Source organism: Lonchura striata, chromosome 5, assembly GCF_050655825.1.
Source record: "Lonchura striata isolate lonStrDom1 chromosome 5, ASM5065582v1, whole genome shotgun sequence".
In the NCBI taxonomy this organism is placed as follows: Eukaryota; Metazoa; Chordata; class Aves; order Passeriformes; family Estrildidae; genus Lonchura; species Lonchura striata.
Genome location: NC_140707.1, coordinates 64,604,361 through 64,629,905, shown reverse-complemented (window position 1 = coordinate 64,629,905; position 25,545 = coordinate 64,604,361). Strand labels below are relative to the sequence as shown.

Genomic DNA, 25,545 nt, shown 5'->3' with positions numbered 1-25,545 from the left:
CAAGTAACAGTAAATTTATTAGTATCAATTGATAAATAAGTATATACATGTACAGAAACTGATTAAAAGGTCAGGTTGCAACATAATCTGTGCTTTGTGTATACTGCATCTAGTGGGAAAATATTAGAGGGAAGGGTAAATTAAAATAATATGCTACATAGATTTTACTGTATTAGTAATAATATAAAAATCACACCTTTTCAGATAATTTCTATTAAATACTATGTGTTGTCTTTTTCCTCAATAGTTTTCTGTTCCTCCTCTATTGATTTTTAATTAATATTGACAGAAGCTTTTCAGATAGTTCCACATGTAAGCAAAGAAAGAATATGTGCTTGAAACAAAAAGAAGGGAATTTCAGGATTAAGGATTGGGGGCAGGATGATGGATCAGTGCCAAGTCATTTGTCAGTTCCTCTCCTGAGATTTTATGTATTTTGTATTACTTCCTACCATTGAGAAATCTCATGTTCCCCTACTGAGAGGTTAGGAAAACTCATTTTCAAATGAATTAATTTCTGCTAGATTGTGAACCAACCTTGGATTTCTTCTTTCTCATGCGATGTATTCGTGATGCAAGCTGAACAGTTGTGAGAGTCTCTGCATAATTGGCTGGGGAGTCAGAAATGTGTGCAATCATAGTAGTCCTGCAGTTGATGTTCCCAAGTGATTCCCTCAACAACATTGTCAACTTGTTGTCCCTGTGCAAAAAAATTATAACACCAGGATTATTTAAAGAAACCACCACCTTTTTTTTGCAGAATTTTACACCACAAGCTGTGCTTTTACTCTCATGCAGGCATGGTACATGGAGATAAGAAGTATGCTCCTGTTATTGATCACACTTAAAATGTGTCTGAATGTACACATACAAAGGTACCAATATTTTAATTTATCTGCCTGTGTATTTACAGTATGGTAAGTCATTCTGTTGCTTATAAAATTGTAAACCAATTGACTGATAACTAGTTTTCTCAGGGTTAGGTCATACTACCCAAAAGAGCTCATGAGTGCTGTATTTTCAGCTGAACAGACTTAGTACCTGGGCAGTTACATTCTGTGAGATCTATGCAAACACTTTTAACAATAATAAATAAAATAAGTCAACGGAAATGGTAAGAAATCTCTAAACAGATGCTAGATATCAGAAATACAACTGTCCCCCCAGCTAATCTACTTTCCATTCTGCCACCTGTGGTCTGCTCTGACATAGCAAAAGGGAAGCAGAACTTATCTCTGAAGGCTTTCCTGGTGATGTGAAGCCTCCACTGTGGATAGTAAAGCTGACAAGACAAGTGATATTTTGTCCTCCACTGGTCTCCAAGACAGCTTTCCCCACGGCTCCATGGAGTGGGAAGCTCCCTTCTCCCTGAGCAGATCCAGCCTGAGGGAACTCTTGTCATGTCTGGCCACTAAACCACAGTAGGTGACCAAGCTGAGGATCTGCCCTTCCCTATTCTAACCCATCCATCCTTTACTCCATACACAAGCCTAGCAAGTAGCCTGAGGAAAATATCTCTCTGCCTAATGCAGAAAGGAAAAAAACACCTGTTTGAGATGCATCACTAGATAAATATGTGAAATGACATGATTGATAATGCATTATAACTTTGTGTTGTTGTTAAGACAAGCAGCAATTAAATTTAAGGACTGAAGGCCAAGTTCTGGTAAGGGTGCTTACAATGTGGCTGTTGTCTTTAAGCTGGGCTCCCCACAGGTGTGTTTGACACAAAATTGTTGTCACAGACACTCCACAAAGGAACACACCTAAACATTCACTTCTGCTAAACTAATGTGCAAAATGGTGGTCTTTTTTTTTTTAATTTAAAAGATGTATCATCCAAAAAGACACACAGAAATAACAACTTTTGATGACCATACTTGATCAATACTCAATTATTTTCTAAAATTTCAGTGCAATTTTTACATTTTCAAAAAGAAGAGAAAATCCTATGAAATTTGTGTTCAATTATTCACTAAGTCTAGCTGGCTGAGATCAGCCAGAAATTCCAAAACCAGGAAACAAAGAGAGAGAAGGAAGGAAAACATCTTAGCCATTTTTTCCTCTCAACTCTCCCCAACACTTCACCCAAATTCAGTACTTACCAATATACCATTTTTGGCCATCTAACTAAGAATTTCACATTACTTGAATATTTGAAAACCTGTGTGTATGTTAGTATGGACAAGTAAATGAACAGATACGTGTACCTGTATGAGTGACTTTAAAAGAAGACAGATTCCTCTCTGACAGCATTTCTTTTAATTCATATTATGTGAACAGCAAATTGGTGATGCAATCCATTTCTCAGGTAACACCAGCCACAAATTTAAGATAATGCAGACTAGAATTCACTTACTTATATGGCACATGCTTAGCACCATTAATTAAGGCCAAAATTACGTTGCCCAGGGCAGAGAGAGACAGACACAGAGAGCCTCCTCCATCTCGGCTCTTGCTCAGCACTTTTTCACAGCTCCCTAGATCAATGAGATGCAAACGACTGCGGCCTCCAGACACTAAAACAAAAAGGGGAAAAACAGTTGTACATCACGTTCTTGTATGGACTCAAGCCAAACTTGGTATTCAGAAGGCATTCAAATGAGGAGAATAATGAATACAGAATGGGATAATGACCACATTAATATTTAATTGTAAGGAAACTAGATATTAGTCACAGCTACAAAAGTTAAAGGTGACTCAACTGGCTTGAGAGATCATTTTTAAGTTAATTGCAAATTATTATTAAAACTAATGGAAGACCACATCATTTAAAAATAAACAATATGGTAAGAGCATTCATACTTCCTCCTTTGCCACTCTTCTCCATGCGATACTGGTATATGTGAAGAGTAAAGAGCATGTGTGAATTCCTCCTATCTTCCTCCTCACATTCAGGCTTGCTGGTGCTTCTGGCAGCAATTGCAGCATCAAGGAAAAAGGCAGCTTTCTCTGCAGTTGGGGCCCTTAGCTCACTTTGGTTTTGAAGCTTGAATATAGACAAGAAAATGACTAATTAGCACAGGGGCATTTTTTTATTATTTTTTGCTGAACATGCTAAATCTCCAGGGCACTAAGAGAAACAAATATGTACACCATGGGAGATGAGCTTATAAATTAAAAGCAATACATTTTTTTTACAGGCTTAAAAGTTGTCATAATTGTTGTCAGATAAAAGGAAATAAAAAGTTGAAGAAAGGCTCAGAAAAATCTATGTTGTGATACTCATTATACCTGGGTTCCACATATTGGATCTTCTCTCAGATAAACCCCAGGAGACTGGCCATCCTGAAGGCTGCCAGTGGCTACTTCAGCTAACAAATCCTTAAGGTTTTCATCTTTGCCACTGATCTCTACAGCAGATACTCTAATAGAGAAACGAGTTCCAGTTTTTTCTTTACGTTCATTGATCAATTTGAAGAGCCAAGAAATTGCACAGGGGATGATACCAAGGCTTTGTGTGGAGTTATCTTTCCCAATCATGGTAAAAGATTTTCCTAGAATGAAAAGACAAGCATAAACACAATTAACCTTTCTTGTACAAGGTAGTGTGTCTTCATATTGCCACTTGATATCATCATGGCATTACATGTAATGCCATGTGCTGCACAGATAAGGAAAAGAACAGATTAAAAAATTCAAAGTATTTAATTAATAATCATTACTATTTATTCAATTAGGTTTGCAAGTTTTGTAAGCCAGACCCACAGCAAATTAACGTTAAAAACATCTCTGATCTTTTGATTCTCATCACAATGCACCTACATAAACTTGCTCTTGAATAAGCTAATCTGATGCTACATTTTACCTTTTCAAATTAAAACTTACAATCACAGTGTAGAAATAAACCATGATAAGTTTGCAAAGCTAATTAAAAAGAAATTCTAATCTATTCATATACTCCAGGTTTATTGTTCCAGGAGCTGACAGCATGTAATTACCAGACTGACATAGTAATTAACTGTAACGAATTTGGGAGCTCACCAAGCTTGACATGACCAAAGCAAAATATGCAACCATCTGCACCATTCACAACAGACTGGATTACTTCTGCTACCGTTCCAGAGCATACCTCAGCCTGAAAGAAAAATTGGAGACAAATAAGTGAAAGAGCATATACTGCTGTGGTTTTTACTATTCTCCTGTAATGAAATGAACGACTCAATATTTTTGAGGTGCAATATTCTCCCCATTTTTATGGCATCAGTCCTATTATTTTAGTAAGTATGCTATCTTAAAAAATAATAAAATATGCTACTACAGCCTAAAATAGTTTTCAATTCTATTAAACCTATTCTCTTGGAATATTGATTCTATGACTAATGTAGCAAACTGAATGCTATCCAACCAGGCTTCCTGCTGGTATAATAGCTTAGCCAAAGATATTCAGTAATAGTAGCAACTCCACTGAAATTAAGCTACTCAGGAGTGCTCACAGGAATTAAAAAGACATCCATACTGGAGAAAATGCATTAAGATCCCTGAATAAGATTTCATAGTATCACATTTTCCTCTTCCAGTGGAAACATCATCATTAATAAAAAAAAAACTTGCTAAAATACTTGATTGTGCTAAAACCAGTTTATCCACATCAGGGAAGGTTTCAAATACACAGTAGGATGATCTATTAAGTACAGCAACTGAGGGTAGGGGAGGGGGCTGCTGTAAATATGTAACTACAGTGAAATGATAAGGCTCTGTTTGCAGATGCATGGCAGCAAGCTTGCCTGCAGCAATTACACCCCCACAGAAGGGGCTGCAGTGGCCAGCGTCTCCCAAAAACATCACAACAGGCCACCCAAGTCTGCTACTAGGAACTGAAAAGCCATCCCAAACCAGGGGTCAACACCCTGCAGGACTGGTGCCAAAAGCAGCAGACACACAGGCTGTGACCAGCAAGGCTGACAGCACAAGGTAAGAAAACCTCACTTCCAGTTCTGGACTCATGTTGCATACTTCTGCACAAAGACCCTGTTTGAACTTAGGCATGATCTAAAAACAGCTTTTGGATGTGGCCACCTGTGCTTTGGGCACTGACGCGTGTGGGAAGTTATTCTCCATTTTTAGTGCTTGTCTAGAATTTAGACTCAATAGATAGTTTCTTATCTACAGTCTAAGACCCAAAAAATTAAACAAAAGCCTAGGAGAAGATCTGAGGAGGGGATTATGAACTAGACCCTGTCATATTTTCTCAACATCAATAGACTATTTTTACCTTGGATACTTTGCACTATATTTTTCACCCTAATTTTTTTCCAGCCGTTCAGACTTGGTGTAGCCCTTCAAATGCTGTTGAATTAGTTCTTTTTAAAGCTGTTCTAGGATTTTATTTTCTGAACCAAAGATTTTTCACAGAAGGAATTATCAGATGTCCATGAGTGCAACCCTCACTGAATATACAGCAGACCCCAATCCTCTCAAAGACCAGCCATCCTGTCTGTGTAGCAGATTTCAGGTCTGAGGCTATTACTGAATAAGTGCTCCCTTTTGCAGGCCAAAAGAAAGACATGCATTACCATCAGCACAACCATCAACATAAAATAATCAGTCAAAACCACAGTAAAAACAAACTGGAAAAGGTGCAGATAATATAAAAGCTCCCTGTTCCAGTAAAACAATCCCAAGGGGTTAGCTTTATCTTTCCTCCTAACAGCATTTAGTTTAACATTAAGCACATGTTTATTTCCCATTGAAAGTTTTGGGGAAGGACTTTGTTTCAGTCCCATCAAATGGGTTAAAACCTAGCTGGATGGAAAACTGGATTTCAAGCTGGCTGTGTGCCTTTCTTTAACAACAAAATACACAAGAAGGCAATTTCATCAGCAAATCTATCTCCCCAGCTATTATTCCTTTATTTTACATTTCAACTGAACAGAAGATGTAAGAATTTACCCACTTGTCTATTAATTAGCATGTTTTTTCCAGGCATTAAGACAACTCATTCAAATAAAATTCCCCAGAAACAGAAGAAACTCCTCAGGCAATCAAATGCAGTGGCCAAGAGAAGACTCAAGAGGTTTATGTGAGTGACTCCAGTACCTGTGAAGCGTCCTGGGGGAAAACTGCATCAAAGGCAAACATCTTTGGGACAGCAACAACACCTCTTCTGTGACCTGCATTGGAAGGCCCATTTGCTGCTGGATCATAAAATGTGATTTGCTTTTTTCGTGGGTCTACCTTTAGGAAGGACATGGATTCAGACGTTTCATGTGTCCCTTGAGAGGAACAAATCCTTACCATCACTTTCACCTGCAAGGATTCAGAAGAAAGCAACAACCTGAGTTCCCAGCTACAGATAAACATATGCTAAGCATTCCTCCCAAACCCACTCCCTTTCCCATGATGTGTTTGTTTATCTTGTTTAGGTGTGTCAGAACAACCGTGGGACAAAAACGTAGCCAGATTTTCCAGCCTGGGGTCTTCACTGAACTAATTAGGTTTCAAAGGTGCACTTTGTCTCTTCAGCTGACACTGTTCCAGTTTTACCAATTCAATTTATAAATGTCTGATCTGCAAATATGATCCACTGTAGGTGTAACATGATGCCAAAGAAAAGAAAATTCTAGTCTCCTGCCTTTCAAGTACTCAATGTGACCGAAGGGACACTTTGAAAACCAGTCTGAATAACACAAGGCTCAGACAGCTACTGCATTAGAAATAAGTCTAGAAACTTTCAATTTCTCATTCATATTATTCTAATAAAAAGGTGTCTTTCTTACAACTGTCCCAGGCAGTTGCCTTTATGCTGTCATTGCTAGGCTCTTCAGTGCTTAGCTGCAGATTTAATGGGGGGAGGCGGGGGGGGAATGGAAAGAAGGGAAAATAAATCAAACCACAAACCACTAAGAGGTCAAAAAGCTTGGAAAGAACCCTCTCACAAAGGTACATTTTTATTGCAGCACTACAAATGATGATATCCTACACAGGGGTTTTTAAGACAGCATCTTTAGAAAGCTCTGACATGTTGGCTGTGATTTCCAAAGCACCTTATGAAAGCCAAGTGACCAGGTCTAAGGAAAATTCAGCAACAGCTGCACACCTGCTTCTTTTAAGCTTCCTGGAAATCATACTCTTACTTTAAAAACCTGTGAAATACTGCCTCACACCCACTTACAACCATTTATCCTTATGAAATGCTCCCATGTCAGAACCAGCATGTTTTATACAGCTTGCACTGAAGTAAATTACTATTACAGGTGCAACTTCAACTCTGAACTGCCCTGCAGATCAGACTTCAGAGAAAAGCAATGTTCAGTGAGAATTACTTTTTCCATGGTGTATGAAATGTTTCAGTAACAAGCTGAACAACAGCACAATCTCCTTATTCAACTACCACACAACTCTCACAGCACCAGAGTTAACCAGGTAGTTGGAGAGCCTCCATGGCTGCGATATACCACAGCTGAAATAATTTACATATGCACTGTCCACAGCACTCATCAGCACCTTCCTATTCTGCAACACAGCTACTGAGCCACGGAACACCCACTCCTGGGTTTAGTGGTGGGCCTGGCAGTGCTGGGTTAACAGCTAGACTTGATCTTGAAGATCCTTTCCAACCTGGATAACTCTATGGTTCAATTAGCCAGGCTCACTTTTAGCCCTGAGCTGGATATTGCATGTAGAAGCTGGGTTTAAAAGCATTTGTCTCTGATAAAGAATGATTCTCTATTTCAGTAAGATTTTAGCTAAATGTAACCTTAAATGTGCCAGAACAATTTGGCTCCTACTTACTTTGTTTCAAGAACATTATGCCATTAAAATGGTGTGCACTTACTTCATGAACACATTCTTTGTGTCTTTATTAAAAAAATGGACTGCAGTCAGCACTTCCCCATCACTTCTGTGTCCACAGAGATACAAGCAAAGGAAGAACCAAAGATGAAAATCTACTTCAGCCAAGCACAGCATGTGAAATACAGGCAACAAGCGGAGACCGGAGCAGGCTAAGGCACCCTCAGGGATTGAGGGACACTCGTACCAGACAAGATGAAAAGGTGACAGCAGACACATCTGCACCCAGTGTGTGCAGTGAAATGCAGTGGCCAAGCCAGGATGATCCACAGCAGATGTGGGAGCAGCAGGAAGCACCATGCTGAACTGTCCCTTCCCTCTCCAGCTGGCGAGGACAGGTAATTCGAACATTTACATTCTCAACTGTCCCATTCTTCCATCTCCCTCTCTCTATGGGGGCTAAGCTGCACATGGGCATCCCTACACAGTTCCTCAAGCACCCTCAAAGGAAATATTTTCCACAAAGCAGCTCTAAAAGCTTTTCCCCAACATTTCTTCCTGTAAACAAAGAGGTTAAGAAACAACCACCCCTTCCCATAAACACTGCAGGAGGCTCCACCAAACACAGCAGCAAATTCTTCTAGCTATTGACTAAGCTGCCCCCTGATTCAACACTTTATTTTCTTTCGCCTTTCACAGGGCAAAAGAAAATATGAAAATACAGCCCCAGAAAACAAGCAAACCTTAGAATAAATGAAACAGCTGCCTGAAAAGCAAAGTGCATCAGAGGTGACACACTCAAGGCTGTTTCCCCATAAAAGCTGCATGAAGCCAGCTTTGTGTATTCGCCTGCTAGCTCAACCTTGACATGCTACCAAGGTGCTCATAAAAAATAACCTCCCTCAGGGTAAAAAAAAAAAAAAAAAGAAACAAAACCTAAATATATAAATATATGTAAGTATAAATGCCCACTTCAGGGTCACTTGATTAAAATGAATTTTAAAATATATGCTGTTTTCAAAGCACTTACTTAAACAGTCCTTTCTGTTCTCTCTTCCATCTATTATTAGATTATAGCAGCCAGAGCTTGGATAAGAGAAAAATTGGTTTGCTCCTGACCAAAACAGCAAGTTACCTCCATCAGAGCATTGCTCCCCCTAAACACAATGATGGCTTCACCCACAGGAAATCCTTGTGTAACAAATTAGCTTTTTAAGACCACCTTTCTGAATCAGAAAGATACAAAAATAGCTTCCCACAATGGATCAGACCCCAAACTTAACAGGACTCAAGGGTCACCTTCATGTTTACAATGGAACTGAGCTTTCAAGACAAATGTGAGCGGGGGGAAAAGAAAAGCAGCTTGAGGGACTTCCTCTTTTAGTGTTTTGTGTATAAAAGCTGATTTGCAGAGTAGAAAAATAGATTTCACATTTCATTTCCCTGCCCACTAAATATATCTGTATGTGATATCTGTCAGTAATTTTAGAGTTATAATGTGCCACACTCATTCATGATGCTAAGCCAGGCTGATTTCACTCAGAAATAAAGCAGAAATGCTCATGGATGTACCATCAAGCACATAGATTACTCAAACATATCCCTTCACAAGAGCAAAAACTAAGAGCAGGCAGATCCCAGGTGCATGCACATGCTTCTGTGTGTACAAAGGAAAGGTTTGGTGTAATACTGTTTATTCTTCTCACACTTCCTGCATGCCTGTGGTTGAGGACCAATCTTAAGTGACAGGTTTATAGTCTCAGCTCCGAAGTTCATCCCAGTATTCTTCTGGAGTTAATACTGCAGGAAAACAGTACAGTATGAGTACTACAGAGCCAGCATGGCTCTTGCCTTAAGGATCAATTTAACTGCAGCTTCTCCTGTGTCTCTTTATCTACTTCTCACACAAAAGGCATGCTCACCTGTAGAGACAGCAGTATGTGGTGCAGGAAATCATCCAGAAACAAGGGCTTGCAGCGAGGGGAGGATTCAGGATAATACAGGGCCTGTAAATATTAAAGTAACTCTGGCCCATAACTAGGGAGCAAATCAGCAATGACTGCACTCTAATGCTTTGCTTATGAAAATGAATTATTAAGTGCAATTAATTTCAGGCCCACTCAAGATCACACCTTTTGTGGGTGATTATTTGACAATATGTCCAGGTTTCTGGGCTCAACTCCAAGTGCTTACATGCTTACATTTGTACAAAGCAAGGAAACACAAGGAATTTAGTGGAGAATGAATAAAGAAATGGAAGAATGACAGGTCTAAAGGAAAAAGAACAGGTTGGGGAGTGGGAATTAAAGTGAGCTGAAAGGATTAGGGGTGAGGGGAAAGAGAGAGAACACAAAAAATGAGAAGAAAATACAAGTTTGATGATTTCAGAAAAGTCATCTCAGGCTCAGGGCACTCCACAACTCTTATATTCCTTAAGGAGAGCTAACACAGACATCCATCCTGTGATGGGAATGACCCTTTTTGCTAAAAGTTGGTATTATTAATACCTTTCTTCCCCTTTTGTTGTTTCTTCTTCAACGCAAAATAAAGAGAACACCGCAAAGTAAAAATCACAAGTGAAAGTTTATAATTATGAAGGACATAAGACTTTGTATATAGTTTTTCATGCAGGCATTGAATACTGGATAGAGGCTCTATTTTAATGAGGATGTTGATGGAAAAAGAGGCTAGATTTGTATTTGAGTTCAATTTATGTAAATAAAAATAAAACACAAATATCACAATATTTGCACATTATTAATATTTTCTCAGTGCCTGAAGACAGCCTAAGTCACAGAAACAACTGAAGTATCTCATTAATTAACTGACTCTAATCTGGTGAGGTTTGTACACTGAGGGTTCACACTCCATTACTGAACTTTTCCAAATTTGTGTATATGCAGAAACCAGGAGGTCAGCAGAATTGCTGAAGGAAATCCTATTAAAATCAAAAATGTTTGGGAAAAGAAGATGGTAAATATATTTTGAATATGTCATTACAAGAGAAAGAATTCAAAAAAATAAATAAACAAGCATCTGATTTGGAAAAGCTCTAGAACTGGGTGGCAGAAGGTCAGAGGCCCCTCACCCAGCACAATAACGGATGCAATTTTAATCCTTCACTGGCAAGGGTGAGAGAAATTTTCCAAGCAATCAAAGAATTTTTTTTTTTTTTAAGTTCATCTGTCAGCCTACTGTAGAAGTCAGGGCAAAGAAAGGCAATAAAAGAAAACAGCCACTAGAATTCATTTGTTCCAGCTATGCAAGGGATGGATGCTGAAGCATAAAAACAAAAATCACACCAGTTTTATGCAAACATATGGAATTTTAAGGAGACAAATTTGCAAAAGGATAGATTTCTTTAAAAAAAATAATTAGGGGGAAAAAGAAAAGTCCTCTGTGTGGAAGACAAGGCTATGTGGAGGACTCTGGGGCAAAACCCCATAAAGTTTTAGAAACATCTGATGAGATCACAAGAGAATCACAGATCCACTCAAATATCAGTTGGAGCCTGGAGGCAAAACTCTAGACCTTGAGATCTTTAACCTTTATGAAAGTCAAATCTAGATGGAATATTTAACAGTTTTCACCTGAACATCAAAATATCTCAGAAACTGAGGGATGTACATCCTGGTGGGCACCAGCCCTTCCTCCCCTTGCAGCACTCCTCCTCATTTGAGATTCCATTTCACACAAGGGTCACAAGGAGAGACCTTCTGCCCCACTGTTGTGTGGAGTCACTGCTCCCATGCTGTGACCTTCTCCAGCACTGCCACATGACCCATTGGTATGTGCTCATGATTTCCAGATGTCCCCAACACACTGAACCAACTGGAGAGGAGGAGAACAGCACACAGGAGTCCCACCAACCAAAGCAATGGGCTGGGTTCAGGATGCATCACAACAGTGCAGAGCGTCAAGTGTATGTCAGTGCCAGAAAGAAGTCTGGAAAAAGGAAGAGACAGACCAAAAACCTATGAAATCAAAACTTTGAAGCAACTGACAGCTGAAGGTGAGATGGATAGTCAGAGGCAAACTAACAATTTTATCTAGTAAGGCCCATATTATTTGGATCTGAACTGAATGGAGCTATAGTAAAGCCACACATCAAAGAATACAAAACTCCAAAACCAGTCAGGCATGTATTGTCCCAGAAGAAATCAGGTCCAAGCCTGAATTTGCAGAGAAAAAATCCACTGATAAAGAGAGAGAATGACACAATCCTACATAATTCTAGATAGAAACAGACAGGAGATTGACAAACAGGTTCTCATAGATTATTATCCCATAATCAAGAGAGGTGGAAAGGCTTTAAACTCTGAGATCAGAGAAACGGGAAGGATCATCTCACACTTAAAGAACCAGATGATTTTAATCCAATTCCTAAGACTATAATGGATTTCTACTACATGTTTTAGGCAACAAATAAAAAAAAAAAAAAAATATATATATATATATATCATAGAAAATTGGTCATTCATCTTTCAGTGGAGGGTGCCCAACACTCTGCACAGTTTAATTAGGGACAGACATGTAGACAGAGAAGACTCCACTAATTCACTTAGGTAATGACTAGATTCCATGGCATTTTGAATGTTGAGGAAATTAGGGTCCTGACCCAGCCAAGTATGTTAGCACAGGCATAACTGTAACATATGGTACCTCCTTTGAAATCAATGGATGTGCAGTGTTTATGTTTCTGTAGTGATGCTTTGTTAGCATCTGATGCTCATATAGTTGTCAAGTTTCATATTAGACATAATGAGAAGGAAAAAATGAAAAGGAGTGGATTAAAAAGCATGTAAGATTTTCAAATACACGTGTTCAAGACTTTTTTACTAAAATGAACTCTGTCTATTTTTTGGGAAGGTGCTGGCACTACACTGGAATCCATTTTAAAAATACTGGTCATATTGTGCATTACAGCAGTATCATAATCCCTAAATGAACAAGCAATTTGGTCTTTAGCAATAAATGTCATTATAACAAATTTGAATGGACACTAAATATTCCCTAGAAACACGTATCCTTGACAGGCATTGTGCAGCCAGGAAGTTAATTTTGTCCAATGTTCACAAAATGGCGCATAACAGCAGGTTAATTAAATAACTACGCTAAGACACCCACCATTCTGAATTAAGATTTCTTACCAAGAAATTACAAGGAATTCAGATTCCATTGAATAAAGACCATTTTCCAATAAAATCACTTATTTTTCAACTACAGTGTAAATCAAATTACAAAAGTCCTAGTTCAGAGCCAATATTTTTCATGGATTTAATTGTAACTGACAGATATATAACCCTTGCTAAATTGTTTTACCGTGGGTGGTTCTTACAAGCCTTTCATATACTGCCACTACCAATGGATGGCAAATTTATATGCGAAATTGCCACACTAGCATAGACCATCTAGCTCCCCTGGGAGAACCTAAAACAGAAAGAAAAAAAAAAAAACACTTATATATAGTACTCTGCTAAAAAACAATTGATTCTCAGAAAACATGATGAAAAACTATTTCATTTTTTCAAGGTGAAAAACAAAGTACAAGATCTTATGTATTTTTATCTCACTTTTCCACATTTTTGTTTAAGCAGTTCAAGGTGTTTTGGTAGGGATGCAAGTACCTTGGATGATACATTGATAGGCAAGTGCTTACTCTGATACATGACTTATATCAGAAATAACGCTTCAGCCATTAGGGAGCAAGGAGCAGTAAAGATGACAAAATTAAGAACCTATTTGTTATCCGTCATCAAACCACCATAAGAACCAGTGAATGGGACACACAGCACACTTAAGACAACCCTCCATGATCAGTAAATCATATTAGCAGTACCTTAGCTATGGCTTAGTAAAGCATAAATGGAAGTAAATGTCTAAAACTCATAAATGGAGAGCCCAAGAAACATGTCTGACAATTCAGGCTCTCTTTAAATGCTCCACTTCAATTGTCTCATATAGGAGCATTCTGTCATTCTAACATTAAAACAATTGACAGAATCCTTGGAAGAGACAAGCACTTAAAGTTGCTGCTGTAAGTGATGCAGTATTATAAAGAATGAGCTGAATAGAACCCCAGAACATAACATTTTGCATGAAAAAGGCTTCCTACCATGCTAAAGAAAAATAGCCCATTAGAATGCTATACAGCAGCCACTGTAAAAAGGATGTCTTTCTTAATACCACAATATGATAAATTATCTTAAGTAGCACATTAATGTCAGAAATTGAGTATAATCTAACTTCTTTCCAGTGACAATATTAAATGGCTTTCAGATGTCTTTCCTACTATTCTGACATTAAATTTAATAACACCCAGAGAGACCACAAAAATGATTCAGTTACAAGAATCATACTGCACTGGATCATTGCCTTTTAAGTAGGATTCAACTAAATGGTTTGGACTCTGATGCTTTTGGCACATTCAAGAGAAAGGTATGAATTTTGCTACGTAACATTTATCAGCTAGTGTGTAAAATTCCTTTCAGTATCCAGTTTGAATTGATAGTGGGATCTTCCTTTGTGCATGAGTTGATTACTGTTGATTATATGAAACACAGGTCCAAGGCAGACCTGCTGTTCTAAATTGCTGCTTTTTTTCAACTTTTCTCTGCTTGGTATTCCTGCATGTTGACAACCCCAGCAAGCACCTGTGAGAGTGTATAACATTTTGCAATATTACTAAAGAAAATTAAGCAAAAGGCGTAATTAAAGATTTATATCACAGGACAAGTCCACACACTTCTTCTGAAATTATTATATGCAGAAAAAATGGTATTTCTGAAATGTAAAAGAGATTATTAAGACATTTATTTTCCACCTTCCAGAAGAATACTTGAAACACTTAGAAATTATAAATACAAGTTGCAAAAGATATGTAAGGGCTCTCTGCTGCAGTAAGTCTCTAATAACAAATGTATTCAACCACAAAAGCCACACAACAATTTCACCACAGAAGAACTGGATGATACACATGGAGATAATGATGTGAAATTAGGACTAAATTTAGATCTTGGGCTCAAATAATCAAAAACTGAGTGCAAATGCAAGAACTGGCCATCACAATCTCTCCACATTCCTGCCTCGCCCAGCAGTGCTCACAATGCAAAGTAACTGCACCTGCTGCAGCCATGCAGCTTATGAAAAGCAAGAACTCAAGCCCCTTCTTTTCCCTACATGTGTGCTCAAATGTTCAAGACCATTGGCAGGACCTGATCAGTTCTAGATGCCACAGAACACAAGATAGTCCACATGCTACTTTCAATCAGTTCTTTAGATTCAACTGTTCCATCACGCAGTTCAGAAACACTTTTATTTCTCTGTTAGCCTCAAAAATTATATCACATTTTCAACACTGCTTCTGTGTCTGTTACAATGTATTGAACCAACCTTGAGTATCAGTGGATGGAAAGAATGATAAGAATTACCATTGCAGAGACAACACAGAAAGCCATTGTAAATTTTGCCATTGTAAATGCTTCAACATGTATTTTACTCTAAGCTTCCAGTGGATTTATGAGAAATGGGACTGCACAGAATGTGTCAGTACAAACAATAATTAGTCACTGTAGTATTCAGGCACTGCTCACGTAGAATAAATAGTATTTTGGCACAGTTGGCATATCATTCATCTCCTCATTTTTTCATAAAGGGAGGCACATTCCTCTCATTGAAGCATCCTGGACACTGCAAGGGTTTTCAGTTTGTCACTTCTATTTTTTATTCTTGCAGAACAACTTCTCCTCAGAGATGAGGGAGGAAAAGGCTGCTCCACCAGCTGTTCAACTCACTGTAAACACACAGAATAGTGAGGGACACTGCTGACATGGGAATGATCACCCAAACCACAACAGAGTACCAACCACAGCCACAGATGCTGTGCTAGGAAAAAGTGATTCCAGAATTCACCACTGATTCTGTTCCATATGTGTATCTTATATTCATTATTGGACAGGCTGCAAAACAAGGCGAGGAAAATGACAGGAGCAATGTAAAGTAAAAAGATGTTAGAAGAGAGACTGATGTTAACAGAGGACCACTGCACAACTGCCAGTGTTTACTGACTGCTCTGTCCATTGCTGTAATACTTAAAGCAGTGAGGAAGAAAAGTAACTACTTTGTTCCCATCACCCTCATCATGAGACACCAGCTGAGTAAATCTTCATCAGCAGAAGCTGATGAGTGGGAAATAATGGAGAGTGTTAATGCATAGTGAGCTAAATGCTACCAAAAGCTGTTTGGCATTGCTCAGAAAAGGTGAAACTATGAATTTTTTGCACTAAAGAACACCTAAGAGTGATACTTCTCCTTGGATCACAAGTTCTAAGAATTCAGACACATGAAATTTCATTTGTGCTGGCTCATAATTTTTAGAAAAAGCTGTATTGATTGAGGTTTTTTTAAGGCAAACATTGATATTTATAAAGTTGCAAAAGAGAAATGGGTTAAGAAAAATTTAATACATACTGCAGATCTTACACTGTGTTTTGGAGATGGCTATTTTGGGTTTTGAGGAGCATTAAAACTGGTAACTAGCCTACCCCGTCACTATTTGGATGCTCTAAATCTCAAGTCAAGAAAAAAAGGGATGATTCAATTAACAGAGATCTCTTGCCCTCTCCAGAAAAGCATAGGATTCTTCCAAATTGTGGTCAACAAGTAGTTTGGTGAGAAGGACACAGCTGGAATCCTCACAGATTCTCAGAATACGCTGAGCTGGAAGGGACCCACGAGGATCACTGAGTCCAACTCCTGGCCCTGCAGGGAACCATCCCCAAGAATCATAACAAACAGAATCTTCAATACTCTATGATCCTTGCAGGTCCTTCCAACTCAGGATATTCTGTGATTCTATGCTTTTACTGTTTTTAGCTGAGAGCTAAATAACAGGTATTTTGAGAGTCAAGAGACAGACATATCCCATGCTGGAAAAGCTCCCGCAGCTGAGCTGATCAGGGTCCTGCCATATCCTTGGAATTTTGGTGGAGCTTTTCCCTGGAGAAGTTCTCCACTCTACTCGCTAATGAAAAGAGTAGATAGAGCACATCATAGTAGGTGGAGCATGTCATCTCCTGCCCTCTGAAATCATGCACTTGATCACAGACTTTGTTAATCTCTTTGAAGACACCAGATAAACCAGTGCTTTCCATGAGGTACAAGTCATGCAGGGAAGTTCCACCAGCTGCCCTCAAAGCACAGATTTTGAGGCTGTAAAAAAGGCTGTAGTCTCTTGGCTTCACACAGCTGCAGAACACAAATGCAGACACAGTTTTACTGAGCTGTAGGCACAAAGGTATACAATCATACTTTAAAGGTCTTCCTAGGGCAAAGTGCCTCAGAAATGGCAATGCTCCTGGTGCCACAGCCAAGTACTGAGTCACACAGAAAAAAAAAAAAAAAAAAAAAACAGGCACAAAAAATGGGTTTTGTTAAAGCTCACACATAGAAAGGACATTCCCTCCTCTACCTGGGCATGTCTAAATTACTGTGCCACGTTTCCTGTATTCCATCATTACATCCTCTTTTCTAAGACACTGGAAAAGCAGGAGAACAAAAACAATCCATTTTCCTCTGTGACTTTTCACCTTCTTAAAATAGCCCAAATTTCTCCTTTATTTTTCATTAAGTACAAACTCAGTTAGGAAATACAGAGTATTCTTTGTGAGCAAGTGTCAGCTCCAGGTATTTAGGCTGACAAAACTCTTTATGTTAATGCTGATTTGTATAGCTACTCTAGGTGCATATTTTAGCTCTCCGGTGCACACTACATACTTCAATTCTATCTTCAAACACTAATCTCTTGTACCCTATGTAAATAAGTATTCAGACTCTGTTGTGTGGATGATTAAGCAGCTATAAATATGAATAAAGCTCCAAGTAATTGGGTTGTATTTTAATTAATTCTAGATAAACTTAGCCCGAATTTTTCCATTTCAAAGGTGCTGCATTTCCTAAGTTGGCAAGACTGCTTCTCCATTTCCATACTCTTACAATGACATGTGAAGCAGAGGGAAACAAAGCCCCCTCAGCATATCTCCTTAACCTCAGCAGAGACAGCACCAGTGCCTGAGTCCTGCTGGCAACACAGAGACAACTTCTTCCACAGCTGCATGAGCACTGGGTTTGGACCAGTGGGTTTGGATGCGAAAGGAAATTTTGTCTCTTACTCTTTGCAAAGTCCACAGGAGGTAACAGGACTCAGGCACATTCAAGTGGTTGTGGCTCTCTCTATCCCAAAACCCTTTTCTTGAGTCAATCCAGCCTTTTCTAGACTGGAAGTTTCTAGCCCAGTTAAAATTTGTGTAGAGAAATATTTTAAAATATTGAAATCCAAAGTTACCTTTCCAATGCCAGGGTTGTCCTTGATTTTGGACACAGCTCTCAGAAGGCATGGTGGTGCTGGGGGAGGACAGAGCTGCAGGATGCCACTAAAGTTAGTAGCATAAATAGAGAAGTCGTGTGTGTGTGGCAGGGGCGGATGGTATTTCTTTCTCTTCGAAGAGAGGTTAAGCTTCTGTGCTGCTCTGTATAAAAAAGCAAGAAAGGACAATGTTACTTAGGTGTTAATAGGAAACTGAACCAGACAAACAGATGCTCATTGTCATCACTGCCTGCTTAACAAATCAAGTCATTGCATTCTAATCTGATTTCATAAGGACAAGCTATCAGGACATGAATAAAGGAAATATGGGTAGAAAAATTACTGGCAAAATATTCAGTTAATTCCTCCACCAACAAAATTTCAATTATAATCAAACTTGCCCTTCTTTCCCCCAACAGCCTAATATCTGGACCCTAAAAAATGAACATCTCATTGATGTAGTAAAAAGTTGAAATAATCCCCTTGTCACTGGCAGAACCAGATGGACTTTGCTGGTGATAACATTATGAAAGTGGTTCTTTGTACTCTAAAAGTTACTCAAGGCAGAGGATAGCACTCCAAGTCAGCCAGGCTCAAGATCCTCTCCTGTTGGCTGCACAGAAAATCCTTGGATAACAGGAAATTTCCTTCAAGACAGATTGGTTTTGCCTCCCCGATTCCATTCTTTTGCATTAAAATGGAAAGCTATTAAAAAGACACACTTTAATGTGCTGAATGATAATGATCCTGCTTTTGAAATGTAGAATTTCAAAACATAAAAGATGAAGAAGAAGCAAAAATTAGAACACACAATTAAAATTGTAACATTCTTCCTTGTGAATAAAAATAGGAACATAATCTGTTTTGGTTTCTTGTTTGGTGCTGCTGATGGGGAATAGTAGAAAATCTACTATTCCCCATCAGCAGCACCAAATAAGAAACCAAAACAGAAACTCTTCCCTACATCAAAATCCACATGAGAAAATAAAATTCACCCTGCAGAGTGATTATTTTAAGCAAAATAAAATATTTATGTTAGCAAGCACATGCTGGGCAACTGGGCATGGCAATGAGGGTAAAATCTCAGTTCTCTCAAAGTCAAGGACAGCTTTACCACCTGAAAAAGACACGTATGATCCAACCCTGTGATTGTCAGCAGTCCCTCCACAGATAAATATCATAAAAGCACCCAAATTGTTACCTTCTAGCATTACTTTGAATGACTGTTAGGGCAGCAAAGCACAAGGTGTCCCCCTGCCAGCATCTAGGGACATGTTGAGACCACACCACTGATGCCAGCAGGTCCTTTAGGGACAAACCACTATTCTGCTCTATGCTTGCAATATAAGGGCTTGTCACTTTGAACAAATTAGTATCTTTTTTTAATTACTACTTCATATTTTCATCATGCCTTTCAGCCCAAGATCACCAAATACTTTTCAGTGAAATCAAACTGGCACTAGCATCTGTGAAGTATTATAAGCAAACAGACCCATGGAGAAACCAAGACAGTGTTTTGCTGTCATAATGAATTAAGGATAAATCTAGAACCCCAGCCTTGCCATGCATCTTATCATTATTGTCAGGCAGCCTCAGGCTTAGTCACCTTAGTGAGCTGATCAGAGAGGGAAACTGCTCCTTTGCTTATGTTCATTGTAGGTGAGAAAAAAATTAACATCAAGAGCAGAAGCACTGCACAGCTTCTTCCAGCTGCACTATTGGCTTCAAATGAGCAACAGTACAAAGAACTGGCTGTGTCTGAGGAGCAAAACTGGACACTTGAGTTAAAATTAGACAGCTAGTTAGTACAACAGCAGGACTCAATACAGATCTCCAAAATTCCCAGTCCTTTTCTCTATATTCCAAACTATGTGTGTGTTAACCTCCTGAACCTTTTTACCTCAACTTCTAAAGATGCAGACCCCCTACAGGCTTCCTTCTCCCTCTATAAACACTACAGTATTTAGAAAAATACAAAGATTCATGTGATGAAAAAATGAGGCTCTAGTTCCAAACTCAGAGGGAGCCTAAAGCCACTGTCTTTTGAGGAACAAGTTGGACTTTTGCCTTTGAGGAAAGAAGCAGCTTTTGACTCCTACTGCATCCTGAAACCAGCAGGAACTGCATCCCATGGTGAAGCAAAATACCACAAGCATGGCTTTATACAGAACCTCAAGAGTTTGGTGGCAATGAGAACTGATTTAACTGCCTAAATCTCAAATCCCCTTGCTAATACTTCATTCAGTAGGAAAACATATGATGAAATAGGACACCAGGAACAGAGTTGCACAGCTTCACTGGGGTTGCAGCTGCACATTAAAACCATAATGCCTCCTAAATTATATGCAGCTTTACTGTGCAGAAAAGAGTCCCTACCTGTTGGTACTGTCATTGTGAAACTCAAGACAGTCATTAGCATCTATCTCCAAGTACCAATTAACAATCCTGCTTATTATTTAATTGTCTTGTTGATTAATATGAAAGATAATGTTTATTTTCTTGTTTACATGCTATGATCCCTTGTTGAAATTATAAAAACTCCTCAAGAGAATGCCTTCAAAGTGCAATCAAGATATACATTAAATCCTGATGAAATAATTACTCCTGCAACAGATTTGGCTGAAGGAGCTCCTCTGGGAAACATACATGAAAGAGAATGAGATACAAAGGACAAATTTACTCGGGAATTGTGTGTTCAAGCAGCTAACTAAGCACCACACTCAATGCATAACTGCACCCCAAAAGGCCAAGCTAAGCAATGCATATAAAAAATGAACACAAAATGCCACTTTATACAAGTACAGCATTTCTCAAAATACCTCAGTAGCACATTTGTGGGACATTTTGATAAGCAGATCCAAGATACTGAATCTGTTACTAACTGCCTTAACTTCTGCACTAGGACAGAACCACGTTCAAACTGGTTCACTTTGACAATATCTGTAACTCTCCTGCACGTCCACTGGTCAAAGGACAGTGGCATGTGCTACCTAAAGCAATTAACTGCTGTAGTGCTGATAAATCCTCTTCCTGTGAGTCTGGAGGGCGATGATTTTACTAAGAAATTTGGCAAAGGGACTGTTGATGTCCATGTGAGATAACAGGAAACTGAAAGCAGAGGAACTGGAGTAGCTGTTGTAGAAAACAGTCAGTGTTTTGATGGGCAACCAGCCAACTGCACTAATAATGATGTGTGTGGTTCACACTTAAAAAGCATCTCTTGTCAGGTAAAAGTAGACAAAGCTTCATTACAGCCTCTCTGTGTTTGAATGTAAGAATGGCTTTGCCTGACACTAAAACAAGGTTATTTCTGGAGCTGGAACACCACAGACAACTTGCAAAAGCAGTATCAAACAGCTTGCAGGATTTGAATTTGTTTGTTGTTTTGTTGTTTTTTGTTTTTGTTTTTTTTCTGAAAGGGAAAGGGTAAGGATCTAATTGAAAGCATAGGGCAATTCAGGCAAAACAAAACATCAAACTATCAAACTGTAGACTCTGAATATGAATTCAAGTAATTGTCATCCTCAGCTCCTATAAAAAGCACAGTCAGTTCTTTAACAGAAAGCCAGTTGGGCAGCCCCTTTCTCATGCTCTGCTTGGGCTCCTGGACAGGTCCAGGCAAAGAGCACAACAGAAACACTCATCAATCCCTATGTGCTTCTTGCAGAACAAACAATACATTTGGTGGCATGCCAGTTACCTACTCATTAGGCCAAAATATAGGCCAAGCTGGTCTGGACATGGGCCCAAATAAATCAAGCAGAATTTGACTTCAGAAACCCCTTTACTTCAGAAAAATTCATGAGAGGATGCATTTACATGAAGCCAGTCCTGCGACACTCCAGAGTGCCAGACTTTCTGTAGTCCTTACCCAACAATGCATTTCTGAATTTACACTTAAGTTTTCAGTTGTATCTTTTCTCCAGAATTCCTTTTCTCAAGGGGAATTTGTTCCATGGAGACAGGATTGGAAAAGATCTCCTACACTGGGCCCTTTCTGTCTAGCACCAGAAAGAAAGAACTCAAGCTCATACCACATCACTTTCTGTAGGGAGCCTAATTTGGTGCCATGTCCATTGCCTGACCTGCTTCTATTTCTCAAATTTAATCTTGCACAGGAGGCCCTCACACACACTTTCAGCACCACAATGGGCCATCTGACCTTGTTCAGTATCAACTCCTGTTTCCTCACAGGGAAAATTACAACCTTCAGGGAATTCTACACAAAATGTAAGCAGTAAATTTATTTGTTTCTCGGGACATGTACCAAACATTTCTCATAGCTCTGATAGAGTTTTACACTTTCCATCTACCTTGTCTTTCCTTATTCAGCCTTCACAACCCTCTTCTACAAAACACTCTTACAAGGGAAACTAAGCCCCACACCCTTCTGCTTCTCTTCCAATTAAAGCATGAGAGACATCCACAGATATTGCTTTTATCTCCAGCTGTGAGATCTACTGTCTGCATTTTGCTTAACTCTTCCCTCTTTAATAGAAGATGTCTTTTAAGACGCTCTGGAGAGTTCTTTCCTCATAGCTAGGCGTCACGGTAGAAAATAAAACTAATATATGGCACATGCAGGGGCACTCAAATATCAAATGACAAGGGACAGTCTCTAACCTGCTCTTTCCCCCACACGATTTACAGATTACTGGGTTTTCTGCCATGCATGGATGAGACCAGTGAGGAAAACCACGGCCAGATCAATTACATAATGCTCAGCACCTAGGGAACAAGACTCTGCAACAACAGTAGCTATAAAGCCTGCTCGTTGGAAAAGCCATGCCATTTTTAATTTGAAATTCTGCCTATGTTGTTAGCATGACATTTCAGATATTCTGATGTACAGCAAGCTGCTTCAAGCTTACACTCCCTGCACACATTCTGCACATTATAGCTGTGAAAGTAAACAGCACAATTTAAATCCCTAATGCACTCTTTCTGAGCATAATTTCTCCACAACTAAAGAAAATTAGATTTGAAACTTCAATAACTATGCAAAGTTATAATTTTTTTCCTTAAAACTTTGTGAATTTTATTAACCTTCAGAAGGAAGAGAGCTATGAAATATACTCTGGGACACATACTATAAATGAGTCAACTGAGATAAAGGCAGAGGACTTAATGGATGCAGTACATTTCTGGACAAACTGCCACAAGTCAGAAATAGAACTGGGAGTCTTGCTTCCCATTATTAAGTTCCACTGACAAGAATAATAAAAGAAAACTTCTGCACATTCATTTCAACATGACTCATTAAATATTAACAGTTTTAGTGTTCTTGGCCAGCCTTATCTCTCAGAGATCACTATCATTATTCACATTGTGAAAATGCTGAAGGGCTTCACTGAAAGGGTCAAGGCCAAACAAGTGTACAGTCCAAGCCTTAAATATCCTGAACTCTGGACTTTACACAAGAGTATGCTTACTCAAGACTTTTGGTTTGACCTTGACAGACATCACGGAAGTGATTTTTATCCTGATTCTGAGCCACCTCCTAAGTTTGGAAAATTATGGATGCAGGCTTACATGAGAACCAGTTGACTTTAAAGCAAAGCTTTCCCAAACTTTCCCAGTTCTCAGCTCAACAAGGCATAAACCCCCCCTCACACCCAATATCCCAACCTTTTCCTGCTACCAACCAGTTCCAAAGGAAGCAGTGGGAAAGTCACAGCCTGTCATCCTATCTGCAGTTCCAGTTATTGTTTCCTTAATCACTCATCAAAACAAGCAACAAAAGGACGGATGTCCTACAATACATCAGCCAGCACCCTGTCCCAAGTCTTCCACAACTCACAGGACAAACTTGGTTGGCATTATTATTTTTATTATTGTTATTGCTGTTTGATTTCAAGTTCAAAAATTAGGAAGGTAGCACAATGAAAAAAAAAATGCAGTTGCTACCCAAAACCACAAGCAAAATTAAAAACCAACAAGGTATCTGTTTCCACTAACAGCATTCACCTTGGAAAACATAATGTGATTTAAAAAACACATTTTTAAAGAGAAAACCAGGAATGTCTAAATATATCATGACCTGGTCAGGCATCATCTGTATTTCTAGAGTAAATTTTGTCCAAGGAGCCACTTATAAAGCATATGATAAACTTTGAGGGTATGGTCTCTTCCTCCCCCAAGCTTACTAGGTTCTTGTGATGGATGTTCAGCTTCTGAAGGACATAACACTTTCCCCACTTCATACCATTACACAAGTTCTACACCAAATCTTTCTTTGCTTAGTTGTCCCAGCAATGTTGCTGAGAAGCCAGGAAGAACAAACAATTAATGTTCCTTATTTCTGTGTTTTGACTTCCTCAATAAATAATTAGTTCATCTGGATCACAATGCACAGCCTCAAACAATGGCATTTTTATAATGAGTGAGGGTAATAAAGTTTCAATAGAAACCCATTATTCTGAAACATTCCAAAATGTCAAACCACATTTAATATTTCAAGTATGTTACCTCACCAACACTGTGAGAGCAAGTATCTCCAATTTGAGATAAAGTTCATGCCTTGCCTCATGCACATAGCATAATCTTGCAATTCAAACTTGAATTTCAGCCTCTCACTTTGACCTTGTAATTTTCTCTTACTATCTCTTATTAAAATCAGCAAGGCAGAAATAAAAATCAGCAGTGTTGACATATTAGGAACATCATCATCTTACAGTTTTTTACTAGACAGTTTTTAACTACTCTTACTCCTAGAAAATTCACATCTCATGCCTCCCATTCCTTATTTCTTCCCCCACCTCACCAGTAGGCATGTAGAGGAGCTTACTTCCATTTCCTGCAGCAGCTGTTACCTGGATGAAAACCACTACCACACTGTAGTCAGTCTTCTCTTTTCAAATTAAGAAGTCCCAATCCTTCCAACCTCTCCTCACAGGTCAGGTTTCCTCAATTTCTGACCATCCTTGTTGCTTGCCCCCAGCTCTATTTACAACTTCATAAGGTATGGAATAAAGTCTTTGTGAATCCATGAGCAATAATCAAGACTCACCTGAATTCAGACACAGTACAGACCAGGCAAAGCCACTTTGGGAGAAACTCAAAACAATCTCCAGAAAATGAGAAGCTAAAACAAATTAGCAAGGTATTCTGATATCACAAGAGCTCCCTCATGCTGTAGAGACCCTAGAGGTGGTCCCTCCACTCAGCTCTTTATTAACTTAACAGAAGCAACCAGTCTAGCCCATCTTCAAGCAATTTGAATATAGGTATCCAAGAAGAAATTTTCACCACATTTCTCTGTAATTTTTCCCCAAGTATAAGAAACTCCAAAGGGCAGATACTCATAAGCACTGACAATTGCACTCCAACCATTTTTTCTGCTCTCCCAAACCAGCAGCTTCTGAGGTTGCTGCTACAAAATTGTCCCTTCCACGTTCTCTTCAGCTTGTAGATTTAAGACATTTGCTTCAGCAGCCAGAATCAGCGTT

The 25,545-nt window shown here is 38.9% G+C and overlaps 1 protein-coding gene across 7 annotated transcripts in view; it reads right to left on the bottom strand.

The window, feature by feature from the left end:
• Positions 1-25,545, bottom strand: part of KIF26A (kinesin family member 26A) — a 95,767-nt gene that overhangs the window by 9,980 nt on the left and 60,242 nt on the right. For all 7 annotated transcript variants that reach the window (XM_085582310.1, XM_085582307.1, XM_077783938.2 and 4 more), the window contains 7 exons: positions 18,077-18,260; positions 6,040-6,249; positions 3,985-4,078; positions 3,235-3,497; positions 2,806-2,989; positions 2,360-2,519; positions 538-700 (listed from right to left, as the gene is read on the bottom strand). In XM_085582310.1, coding sequence (XP_085438436.1) covers positions 538-700; positions 2,360-2,519; positions 2,806-2,989; positions 3,235-3,497; positions 3,985-4,078; positions 6,040-6,249; positions 18,077-18,260 — 1,258 coding nt within the window. The remainder of the gene's footprint in view (positions 1-537; positions 701-2,359; positions 2,520-2,805; positions 2,990-3,234; positions 3,498-3,984; positions 4,079-6,039; positions 6,250-18,076; positions 18,261-25,545) is intronic.